Genomic DNA, 13,195 nt, shown 5'->3' with positions numbered 1-13,195 from the left:
ATCAGGATTATTAAGCAAGTATACCTGTTCCCAGAGAATCTAGTTTTGCTAGTAGGTTTTTAGTTTTGCTAGTAGGTTTTTAGCCAGGAGTTTGTGGATCTGGTGGTAGGTGATTGGAATTCAGAGGAGTTCATACCACCTCTTCTCCACTTCCCCCTCCCCGCCCCCCGCCCCCGAAATCGTATACAAAATTCTGGGTGCTTGTGAATTTTTCTGGGGAGTTAGTGTTCCCAGAACTTTGATCAGATTCTCAAACGTGATCCTAATCCCTCACAATGTTAACCATTAATTGATTTGACTATGTCCAACAAGCATTTATTCAGCGACTCTTAAGTACTTGACATTGAGAACTGGGAGCCTCTTTTATTCCCCCTTTTAACTTTTGTAGACTTAGGACTTGGCATACTCAAGCCCCAGTATATCTGCTTTATGAATGAATTTACATTGTCATTCTAAGTAAGTAAGTATGACTCTTGCCCTGAGGAGCATATTCAGGTTCAGTGTTTCTCAAGAGGAGGTGTGGAGGACACTCCCCTCAAGTGTAAGAATTTGGTGAGGTTGGGAGACTGGTGTGATTTGAATAAACATTGACTTGATATTGTAATATACCTTTATATTTGAGGTAATATAAGTTGAAAAAAATTATTGTTTTCATAAGACAAACTACAGACAATAAAGCTTAGTGAAAAAAAAATTTGGCTGGTAGGTGTACAAGAAAATGTAGCAATCAGTTCTCTTTGAAAACATCTGGAATCTTTTGGAATTTTGCAGTCTGTAAAACACTATTACAACTGAGTTGGAGAGATATTAACCATGAAAAAAGCAAAGACTAGACCAAATTGAGTTATGTATATGGGAGACAGCATGATGTAGTAGAAAGATGGAACAGATAACAAGAGTCCCAAATCTCATCATTTTTTTAGCTACATGCTTAGACAGTTTACTCAATTTATCAATCTCTGAGATTTTTTATTATAAAACCGGCATATAATACCTACCTCATAGGATTGTTTATGATTGTCTAGCACACACACTATATGCATTTGGTACTGCTGTGTTTATGACATTGACCATATTAGGGTATGTGCTAAGGATGAATAATGGGATGTCAAGTTAGAAGATTAGTTTATGAAGGGTTTTGAAAGCCAGGTCAAGGATGTTTTCAAAATATTAGAAAAATTTTGAGCTAAGGAATGACTTGGTAAAAAAAAAAAATTAACAGTAGTTATGTGGGATGTGTAAAAAGGGAAAGAGACTGAGATCAGGCATGGCTTAGTTGGATTATTACTGTCCAGTCCTCCATGTAGGAGGTGCCTACGCAGTAGAAAGGTAAAAATCTGGACACATTTTGGGGGAAAATCTATAGCTTTTGTAGGTTTTAATGGTTAAGAGTCTGAACCCTTAAAGTTAGTCAGATTCTATTTTTTATGAATCCCTGGATTAGTGATGAGGCGATAAGAAAGATAAGTCACAAATAAATCCTAGTTTTACTGCCTTTGATGGTTGCTTTAAATAATGATTGGTCTTAGTGACTGATAAGAAATGTAATTTCAGTAAATCAATAAAGTGACCAATAGCTTTAGATTTAGTTGAACCTAACCATGCTCCACTCAGAATAAATATTTTTTAAGCAGACTTAAACCAGGTTGTATAACATAGGAAAGAAATTCATAACAAACAGCTACAGTGGAGACAAATCTAGAGTGAAAGTAGGGCACTCAGAAAAAGTGAAGAAGTGATTTGAGAAGAGATTAGGATCACAAGAAATAAAGACTTGATTGATCCCTGCCAGTACTTTGGATAAAAAGAAGCTGGTCCAATTGGGATGGACTAGGTTACAATGATCTTGGAAAGTATAACCAAGTCTCATCTTTCTGGTCCAAAATCATCTACTAACAACCATTATCTATAATTTCAGGCAGTCTGAGAAGAGAATGCTTACTTTTTATATTTCAAAAAGTTGTACCCCACAGGAAGAAATAAGAATAAGTTCAAGGGGAAAAATTGGAATAGAATTAAAATTAACATTTGCAATTCTTTAAGTGCATAGTTAGATTTTGTCATCATTATAATAATATGTGTTTTGTCTACCTTCTAATGTGGTTACAGCATTTCTAATGTGGTTACAGCATTTCATAAAGTCTGAAATTAGATTTGTGGGTAAATGTTTAAAATATTAACAAAGTTTGTAATTAATTGTGAATATTTGGATTAATTAGACATTAAATAATAGATCAAAATGAATAAACATGAATTTATGTAAGTAATGTATAAATACTTAGAGAATATTGTTCAAGATGAATAAATTGGATATAGAGACAGGAGAGATAGTAATGAATATTCCTCTTGATAATGTAAGACCCCTAGAACACCAGTCTTGTTGAAACTCTCACCTATCTTAACAAAAAAAAAAATGGGAAGTGAGGAAATGGAGCAGTTTTGGGGTATGGACTGTTTTGAAAAATGAGTTTGTTTTTATTCATATAGGTTGAGATTAGGAAAGGTATATACAGTGGGCATTAGAGGTGGAGAATATAGTTCAGAAGAGAAAATAGGGTGAGATAGAGTTACAAGAATAGTTGGGACACTAAAAATAGATTAGATTTTTAAGGTTGTGAGTAGAGAGAGGATAGCACTAGAGAATGTACATTCTTAGAATATAGGAAGAAGAAATAATTATAGTAATGTCTCAGGGAGGACTTTGTAGATTACAAGTGACAGAAAATCCAATCCAAATTGTCTTGAGAAAAAAAAATTAACTTCCATAACCAAAAAGTTAGGTGAGTATAACTGGATTCAGTGTTCAAACAAACACACTAGGATTGTGCTTCTTTCTTTGTTCTGCTTTGCATTTCCTTGTCTTGGCATTATTCTCAGGCTTCACGTAGTGGTCTCTGACACCTCCAGGCTCTCCCCTTGCCGTGGTAAGGTGTTACAGTAACTCTAGCCTCAAATTTCCTAAACTTAAAGACCTGGGGGTTAAGAAGTGTCTTTCTTCCCCATCTTTTAGTTAAATAAAAGTTTCTATTGGAGATCTCTAATTGACTTAAGCCTAGGTCTCATGCTAGCTCCACTGAAGCCATATGGCTAAGAGTGAGGAAGTGGTGCTCCAAGAAGAAATTCTTTGTAGCTAGGAAAAGAGTGAATATATGCAGGGTGACAAAAACACCAATTTTCACTATAAATAGCTAACAGTTATTAAGTTCTTACTATGTTTCAGGCACTCTACTGGACATTTGTAAGATGCCTTTTTTTTTTTTTTAACCTCATGTCTACTTTATCTCATTTAATCATCATAACCAACCTGTGAGGTAGGCATTATTAACCCCATTTTGTATACAGAAGAAAACAAAGTGCAGTATTTGGAAGATCTCTAGCTGAGAGTTTCAATAAGAAGTGGGTCAAATGCAGTAGAAACTGCAAAGAGAATGAGAATGGTGATCTTACGAAAAATAACATTTATTAGGTTTTTTTTTTAATGCAGAAATGCATAAAGAAGAAAGCAAAATTGGGCCATAATCCTATCATTCAGATAATTCTATATTAAAAATATAAATGTATAGATAAAATATTATGAACATGATAAAAACATCAAACAGTATAAAAACATATAAAATGAAAATTAAAAGAGTGCCTTCTCACCCCAGTGTCCCTAACCTCATGAAGGTCTCCGTTAAGTGTCTTGCATATCTTCCGAGAAGAATGTTTTAGTATCCAATAACTTGAATATATATTCCTCCCTTTTTTTTTAACACAAAAGGGATTGAGTTATATAATACTGCTGTATACTTTGTTTTTGTCATTTAACATATTATAGACATCTTTCTGTATCAATACATATAGATTCATCTCATTTTTTAAATAGTTGTACAGCACTCTAGTTTATCAGTTGAGTGTAATTTTTTTCTATGCTAGTTGATGAATTAAAAGGATGAATTAAAGACGACTACTTATTTTTAAATTTGTGAATAACATGGTTTATTGGCTAGAATTTATTAGGCCGTCCTGCAAAAGGATTATAAATATAACCAATGTGAATAATATTAAAGTATGGTTGGCAAGAGCTAGCTCTAATTTAGCTAAAATTGCAAGGAAATGTAAATAACACTGCATATATCAATACATACACTTCAGATACCTACAGGAAGTGGAGTGGCATGGAGGTTGGAGGTCTTTAGTAAGTGAACTATACTGCCATTCGTAAACCTGTTCCATTGCTTGTTAGGTGTTTGAATAACCTGTCCCTGGAAATGGTGAACCTGCTGCTGCCTTCCCTGCCGTATAAGAGATCTCAGCTCTAGTCTTCAAGTGGTTTTATGATGGGACCAATCTGAATAAAAGATCTGTTTCTCTCTCCCTCCTCTCTTTACTGGAAAAGAGACATAGGAGTCTAATCAGAGCTATCAATTTGGAAAATTGTTGATAAAAATCGTACTTCTAAAAATAGGGCCTTGGGTAGTCATCAACAAACCATTAATTTCAACTGTTAATATCAACACCCAAGGGTTAGACAATATGCAAATGACCCAAACAGAACTTGGTATAAATGCACTTGTGATCTAGCTCTTGGATTTCTTATCTCTCCTTCACATTCTTGTTTACTTCGTAGGCTTTCTGCTACCTCTTATCTATAGGTACATTCTTGTTGACAAGTCATACCTTCCCTCTTTCCTGCCTAAAATTTTTCTCATTTTGTTAGTGCTTTTATGTTTTAGTTTTATTTCTTAAATCTAATTCATTTCTTTTTTCTTTTTTTGTAAACCATCTTAACCACTTTTAAGTGTACAGTTCAGTGGCATTAAGTACATTCATATTGTTGTGCTATTGTCACCTCCATCCATCTGCAGAACTCTTTTAATCTTGCCGAACTGAATCTCTGTACCCATTAGATAGAAACGCCCTGTTCCTCCTTCCGTCCAGGCAACCACCATTCTACTTTTTGTATCTATGAATTTGACTACTTTATGTACTTCATATAAGGGAAATTATATAGTATCTGCCCTCTTGTGACTGACTTCTTTCATTTAGCATAATGTTAAGTCTAATCCTTAACATTAATTCTTAATTCTATTTTCTTGGTTCTAATTCTGTTCCATGTTGTAAATACTTATATCTGGAACATGCATGTGTAATCTATGATGAATATTTAAATTTCTAGTTTTTGATAGAACTGTATAGAGTTCTGTAATAAATAGGCTTGTATAGTTTGTATATGTATCTTGGTGTACATTTATATGTATATGACAAATTCCTATGACTAGGAATTCTTCCCAGGGTAGATTCCTTATATATACTTCTTTTGAATCAGTAGCTTCTAACTCAAAATATGACAGATGTGTCAGATTGGCAAAGCCTAGGTAATTTGCCTATGTCCTAGCTGTAAGGAGGGCTAGAGAGGAAATAATTGGTTTTTTATTTATAAGGTAGGAAATTCCCCGAAGGTAGAAAATGTAGTCAAAAGTGTTGGTGGGGGGCGGAACAAAAGAATCAATGACCGTTAGCACCAGTTTTCCTGCTCTTCAATAATGTATGTGACTAACTCTTTCTCTGTATGCCAGGGCTGGGTTCTGGCTGGGTTTTTGCCTTTGGCCACTTTGACAACAGAAAAATGGTATCTAGTTGTTTTCATTTTCATTTCTTTAATTAAAATTGAGGCTGTGACTTATTTCATGTTTTTGATTGCCCGCTGACCATCTGTATTTATGTTTCTGTGAACTGTCAATTTATATGTGTTTACAAAAAGAAGTACCCCATTATCAGTGTCCTTGATCAAATGACTTCATAGGGGACCATGCTGTCTTAGTTATCTTCTGTTTCTATAGTACTGCCAATCAATCCCTGTCCACTGGTTCCTTCTCCTTTGCCCCCAAACATACTTCTTACATAGTATGTAAGAAGAAAAACGCAGAGCCTAGTGTGCCTGGAGCAGTTTGAGTGAAAAGAGAGAGGAAACAGGAGATGAGGTCAGAGAAATGATGTGGTCTATTAGGGCTCTCCAGAGAAAGAAGAGTTAATGTTGAAGTCATTAGTCTTAGGGCTGGAAACTTGGGCAAAATTTCTGTGCTGTAGTCTGGCAGCAGAATTCCTTCTTCTTTGGGAAATCTTGGTTTTTGCTCTTAAGGCCTTCAACTGATTGGATGAGGCCCACCCAAATTATGCAGGGTGATGTGCTTTACTTACTTCAACTGATTGTCAGTTTTAATCATCTCTAAAAAAATAGTTTGTTTTTTTTTTTTTCCTTTTTTGCGGTACACAGGCCTCTCACTGTTGTGGCCTCTCCTGTTGCGGAGCACAGGCTCCCGACGCGCAGGCTCAGCGGCCATGGCTCACGGGCCCAGCCACTCTGCGGCATGTGGGAATCTTCCCAGACTGGGGCACGAACCCGTGTCCCCTGCATCGGCAGGCGGACTCTCAACCACTGCGCCACCAGGGAAACCCTAAAAAATAGTTTTATAGTAACATTTAGTCTTGTGTTTGCCCAAATAACGGCACCATCTTGCAGCCAAGCTGACACATAAGATTAACCATCACGATACGAGTCCAGATCAATAAAGGCTTTGAACACCATTGTAAGACCTTTGTTTCAGGGGCTTCCCTGGTGGTGCAGTGGTTAAGAATCTGCCTGCCAATGCAGGGGACATGGGTTTGAGCCCTGGTCTGGGAAGATCCCACATGCCGTGGAGCAACTAAGCCCATGCGCCACAACTACTGAGCCTGCACTCTAGAGCCTGCTGGCCACAACAACTGAGCCCGTGTGCCACAACTACTGAAGCCTGCGTGCCTAGAGCCCGTGCTCTGCAACAAGAGAAGCCACTGCAATGAGAAGCCTGGAAACCGCAGTGAAGAGTATCCCCTGCTCGCTGCAATTAGAGAAAACCTGTGCGCAGCAACGAAGACCCAATGCAGCCAAAACAAAACAAAACAAAAAAACACCTTTGTTTTAACTCTGAGTGAAACAGGAAGCCATTGGAGAGTTTTGAGTGGAGAAGCACCATGACCTATTTTAAAATTCACTTTGGCTGCTATGGTGAGCATAGATTGTGAGGGGTTAGGAGGTCAACTAGGAGGCTATTATAGTTCAGGTTAACAGGTGATGGCACCTTGGACTGGAGCCATAGTAGTGGGGGTCATGAAAGTCAGGTATTTTGAAGATAGATCATACAGGTTTTGTTTTTTACAAATTGGATTTGGAATGTGAGAGAAGAGTCAGTGATTATTCCAAGGTTTTTGGCCTGTGCAACTGGAAGGATGGAATTGCCATTTACTGAGATGGGTAAGGCTGTGGGAGGAGCAAAGTTGGAGGAAAGATCAGGGGTTTGATTTGGATCTTAAGTTTTTAGGTGTCACACATTCAAATAGAGTTGTCAAATAATCAGTTAGCTAAAAAGTCTGGAATTCAGTGCAGAGGTCTGAACTGGAGATATGAAATTGGGAGTTGTCACTAGGTAGTCAATAAATTTAATCTTATATTAAGCCATGAAACTGGGTGAGATCACCATGGCAGTGAGTATAGATACAGCAGAGGTACAAGGATGAGTGCACAGTTTAAGGTTAGGGAAATTAGGAGAAAAGGTTGGGGATATTTATTCCCTCTATAACTCTACAATTCCTTTCCCTCCCTAAACTGCCTATTAAAGTAAATCCTAACAACCTTATTAGCAGGATTGAAAAGGAATTCCCACAGAGTTACATGTGGTCCTAGCAAGACTGCCCTTTCCTGTCTTATAAAACTCTTCATCAACACTACAAACCACCTAAGAGAACAGTTCAGGAAGAAGGCTACAATTTAAATTGATTATACACCTTCCTTTATTCGACGATTGGGACTATTCCATCATACCTTACAACCCTATTTCCCTCCGTCTCTACATTCAAGGCTCTTAATTCCCTGCATTAGTTCATTATTAGATTTAGCTGTTGATGACAGTAACTTAAACATGATAAAACTTTATTTTCTATCACTTAAAAGGCTAAATAGGACTGATAGGACTCTTTACAAGGTCAAGAATCTTGGTTCCTTCTATCTTGTTGCTGCTATATATATGGTCTTGATGGCATGGCAGGGAGAGGGTTACTCTTAAATTCCAAGTTTTTATTTGCCAATAATGCTGATTTATATAATTTTATAAGAGGTAGTAGTGTGGATTTTATAAGAGGTAACTCATTTACTTTTCATATTACCACTGTGGGTAACCAATACTGTTGGGTAGAGTTATCTACCCACCTCAAGATATAAGTTCCAGATTGGGCCACGAGGTTGATGGTGTTGTAATATCCCCATTGGGTTTAAGAATTGTTAATGTCCTATGTGGCTACACCCAGTTTCAAGGGCAGTTGAGAAATGTAATCTTTATTCTGGATGGCCAGGTATGCAGCAAAAATTCAGATTCTTCTACCACAGAAGTAGGGATGAATGAAAGAGAACAGCTGGCTGTTTTTACCATCTCCCACCATCTGTCCCAAACTCTTAGCTCTTCACCATTTAAATCCTACTACTCTACCTTTTGGAACTCACAGTATGTCATTGGCCAAATCTGTGTTCTCAACCTTTACTCTAAAACTTCATAGTTTTACCCTTTAACTTCACAGTCTAACTTAAATCTGGTTGTTTCCTAAGGAAACTGCTTTCCTCTTGGCTGTTTCAAATGGAGGCTGTTTTGCCTTCCAGACTCCCATGTGTCAGAGGGCCTTGTTTCTCATTAGTGCTTCTGCACAACGGACTGTCTTCCCCTTTCCTCTCTACAATCCCTTAGTCCCTTTGAGATAAGTCTTGTGAGATCGAACCGTTATCTACGCTGCCTTTTTGTAGTCATCTACAGATCTCTTCTTTTTTCCTCATTCAATGAATAGTATTTTAGCACCTGGGTAACTGTGTCTATCTCCACCACTATTCTTGTCATTATTCTCAGTGATTTAACATCCTGAAATCAATTCTTCCATGCCCTGGCCTCTCAGTTACCTTGACCTTGGCCACCCACTTTGACAGGCTTAACCTACTTCATCCTTACCAATATCTATACTCTCCCCCAAAATCTGTTTTAAGCATCTCATTGTATATCTCCACTTGTCTTTCTCTAGTTTACTTCCTCTAGAAGCTTAATGCTGACAATTCTTCAGGCTTCAGTAGGACTTCTAGGCCATTTCAAGTTCTGCTGGGTAGTCTCATCCCATGGCTTTGAACACGATCTTTGTGCTGATAACTCTCAAACTGACATCTCAATGATATCACCAGCTCTGACCTCTTGCTTGACTCCAGACTCGTATATCCAATTTCTCCTTGAATTCTTCATTCGGATATCTAATAGGCACCTTAAACTTAGCATACCCAAAACAGAATTTTTATATCATCCCTTTCAACCTGTTCCTCCCTTAGTTTTCTTCATTTCAGTAAATGGCAACTCTTTTGTACCTGTTGAAACTTTAGAGTCATTTTTGACTCCTCTTTCTCTTAAACTGAATTCATCAACAAATCCTGTGGAATCTTCTTTCAAAATATATTCAGAATATAACTGCTTCATATTATTTGCACCACTACTGCCTTCCTTATCAATCCACTTTCATTTCTCTTCTGGATCATTGAAATCCTAACTGGCCTCCCTGCTTCTAGTGTTGCTCATGTTTGCTTTTTTTTGGTCATACCATCCATAGTGTCATCCATAGTGACACTTTAAAAAATGTAAGTCAGATATTATCACTCTACTGGCTTCTCCGTTCATTTAGAAGAAAAAAAATGAAGCTTTTATTGTGGTTTTCCCACCTCTATGTGATCTGTGTCCCTCCTTCCTCTTCCCCAATTTCCTGCCATCCCTTTCACTCACTCTGTATTGGCCATGCTGGCCTTCGTGATCTGACTTAGCATTAATGATTTAAAAGCATAACTAGCTACTGTATTTAGAAGAGTTTGAAGGGTAAATGTAGGAACAGGAAGATCAGTTCTGGACCTACTGAAATAATTGAGGATGATGGTGGCTTTAGACTTACGATGGCGGCACTGAGAAGTGGCCAGATTTGGAGTATATTTTGGTAGTTTGGTGATCGGATTTCCTGGGCATATTTTTTCCTCTTAAGCGCCATGAATGTTAACCCACGCTGGACCAAAGACAGCTTATAAATGATTTTTAGTAGCAAAGGCATAGTTGCTCCTGTCTTCTCCCTATATAAAGTTGCAAAATAGATTTTTCAATGCTCTAGAAATTTTCTTTTATTCCCCCTCCCACCCCACCTACCACTGACTAGTCAGATCCTTGGTGACCAAGGCTTTTGGGCAGATAAAAACACCTCAGTGCATCCCCAGGCAGCTCTGCACTTCCCTGAATTGGCTGTGCTCTAATACTACTTCTCCTTTTTTCCTCTATTCAGTCTCACATCAGAATGCCCATATCCTTCATGCAGATGATCTCAGCTAAATAGGATGTATGGGGAAGAGCTTTCTGAGCAAAAGAGAATCTTCCCAATGTTCGGATGCCAGCCTCCTCTTTCTCTGATTCCTTGGCACCACGTTTCTGAATAGTTGCAGATTACTTTCTCATGAAAAACATACTGCATTTACTACTTATATGGGATAATGATTTCTTTTGGTGAGGAATGATTCCTAATTATTATGGATTTCAGCACTTTGAGGTATTTTGATATAGGCTACATCATGCCTTTAAAGTTTCTGAATGTAGTTGTATATTCAGACTATATATATATATTTTTTCTTGTCTATTTTGTTGTTTCTTATTTCCAGAATCAACAAGTTATCTGCCTTTATTCTTTTAAAATCCTTATAAGCTGGGTGAATTTGAATTATTGTGAAAAAGCAGCATGTATTTACATTTTTCCCCCCTCTAATTGAAGGAGGTCTGATAGAAAGAAGGAAGTAGTTTTGAGAAAGGTGCTAAAACTCCTAAGGACGAAAAGTGAACCTTAGAAGTGTGCCTAGGAGAAATTGTTTTCTTGCTCTGGATGCTATACACAGATTCATACTTTTAAAGTTGAACATAAATCTTGTTAAATGAACTGGAGGAGAGAGGTTTCTGACCTTAGCTGCATATTGACTGGATAGAAAACTTCAGATTTTTTTCTGTGGTCGTAACAATTTTCTCCCCATTCTCACAAATTTATGAGTACAATAAGTGAAAAAGGTGCTTTGAGATAAAGCTGTATTTAGCACCTTGCCAATCTAAAAGTCTTCTGGATTTGAGAGAATGAGAAATTATCTAAGGTAGGCCCACTGAATTCTTATCTATAATTCACACCTTCTTTGATGTAGTTAGCAGTAATTTTCTACTTGGTGAAGAGGATTTTTTTCCTTTAATTACACTTTCATTTATTTTTTTCTCTAGGCTAGTGATATTACTCAGAAAGAATCCCACAACTATAAATTGGATTCAGACAATTTAGCATTTTCTTGATTTGTATCTTTTGATAGCATGATTATTTGAGAGAGTGTTACTCTTGTTTTTCTAAATTTTTGTTTGCTATTTACATTGTGATTTTTATATAGCTTTTATAATAGATTTATTACCTCTCTTTTAAATAACTCGCTTATTTTTCACTTTGCCACCATGGCAACCATAACTGTTGGGCAGTGTGTCTACATCCAACAGAATGTAAATCTCAGATTGGATCACTAGGTTGATGATGTCATGGTATTCCCATGTGGGTTCTATAACTAAAGCTCAAAATATGTATCTTAGCCCTCGATCAGACCTTTGGAATTTATTTTATTGTGTATCCATTCAACAGGACCAACATTGATCTGCCATTGAACAGTTCCCAGTTTAAAAAATCTTTTGATTAGGTCTCGGGACATCCCTTGGAAATTATTTACCTGGCCAGATTTAGTGGCGTTCTGTACTTGTAGGACTGTTTTAGGCAGGTTGTAGAGGACTTCCGGCATCCAACCCAAGGCCTCCATCACTCACTTGCCAGAATTAGCATACTGACTAGCTTTCTTCCTCTTTCCATGTATTTGTTGCCAGCAGGATTGAAAGTGTTTTGGTGTCCTTGGGGTGCTAAGATATTTTGTTTACTTTTAATTTTTTGTGTATATATGTTTGTTTTTAATGCAGATTCTATATTTTCCCCCTTTTATTTTTACAGTGAGTACAATCAAGTGGCATTTTAAAACTTTGCTGGAAGGTGGAGACATGAGACTGAAGATATCTCTTTTAAAAGAACCAAAGCATATCCTTTTAATACTTATAAACCTTATTGTGATCACCTTACTATAGTATTATTAAAAGTTTTCTTCTATTTTTCTAGTCTAGTTGGATAATGGATTTTTTTCATTCCTTTATTGGTAGTTTCGCTAAATTGTTTCTGAAATATTTGAGGTCTTGTGTTGCAGGTAATTCTCCAATGCAAACTATTTGCTCTAAATCTTACTTTCAAATTTTTATTGACATTTTTCTTACTCTACTTAAGTACTACTATACTTAAGTACATAAAAAACAGTTTTTGTTTAGTCTAATAAAATCTTAAAGAGAAGTTTTTTAAAAATCAAATAATTTATCTGTTGGTATGATCTAGTGTGTTTTCATTGAGTTCTGCTCTATTTCTTCTTACTCATGATAAAGTGGAGGGTAAGCTGGGGAAATCTGAGCAGTTAGACCTTTATTATTTCACGTGGGAAGGGGGCAATTATAAATATTTCTCAAACACATGACCTTATATTTTGTCAGCAAGAACTCCCAGTTATGTGTCAGGAATATATGATAGGCCCCTTTACCTTCATTCTTAGTTATTTAGACCAGTGCTTCTAAAAGTATCATCTGTGGACTTTATTGCAGGTCTGTGAAGGGATAAGTAAAGAAACTGAAGGTAAGAAGGAAGAAATTTTTGTAGCAATTTGATAGTCACAACATCCAAATATAAGATCATTTTTCTAGTAATTCATTTTTATTTTATCTTAGAAAATGTTGATCTGTAACAGATTTGAAATAAAGAAAAATAGGATCCTTCAGAGATAGAGAAGCACTGTTTTAGACATTTGATCAAACGCTTTGAATTAATATTGTCTTGTCTGCTTCTTTTACCGTTTGAGTGAAGATATAATTCCTTTTATTTCTCCTTAAATCATTTTTATTCTCTTTTAAAAGTGTGCCCCCAGGAGTTCATGCTGCTTACAATCTTTTAGATTTTGACTATGTCTATTGTCTGCTTTTACCTTTTCAAGCTGAAGAATAACAGTCTTTTTAGACTTTCTTAT

General features: G+C 36.6%; 1 protein-coding gene across 4 annotated transcripts in view; it reads left to right on the top strand.

Moving 5' to 3' along the window:
* Positions 1-13,195, top strand: part of IFT80 (intraflagellar transport 80) — a 111,580-nt gene that overhangs the window by 610 nt on the left and 97,775 nt on the right. For 3 of the 4 annotated variants that reach the window (XM_067737887.1, XM_067737886.1, XM_067737888.1), the window contains exon 2: positions 12,088-12,173. The exons of the other annotated variant lie outside the window; for it this stretch is intronic. In XM_067737887.1, the coding sequence (XP_067593988.1) occupies positions 12,135-12,173 (39 nt within the window). In that variant the 5' untranslated portion in view covers positions 12,088-12,134. The remainder of the gene's footprint in view (positions 1-12,087; positions 12,174-13,195) is intronic. 4 annotated transcript variants of the gene reach the window in all.

The sequence above is a fragment of the Pseudorca crassidens genome, chromosome 5 (assembly GCF_039906515.1).
Source record: "Pseudorca crassidens isolate mPseCra1 chromosome 5, mPseCra1.hap1, whole genome shotgun sequence".
NCBI classification, from domain to species: domain Eukaryota; kingdom Metazoa; phylum Chordata; class Mammalia; order Artiodactyla; family Delphinidae; genus Pseudorca; species Pseudorca crassidens.
This window is presented reverse-complemented; position numbering and strand designations above follow the sequence as displayed.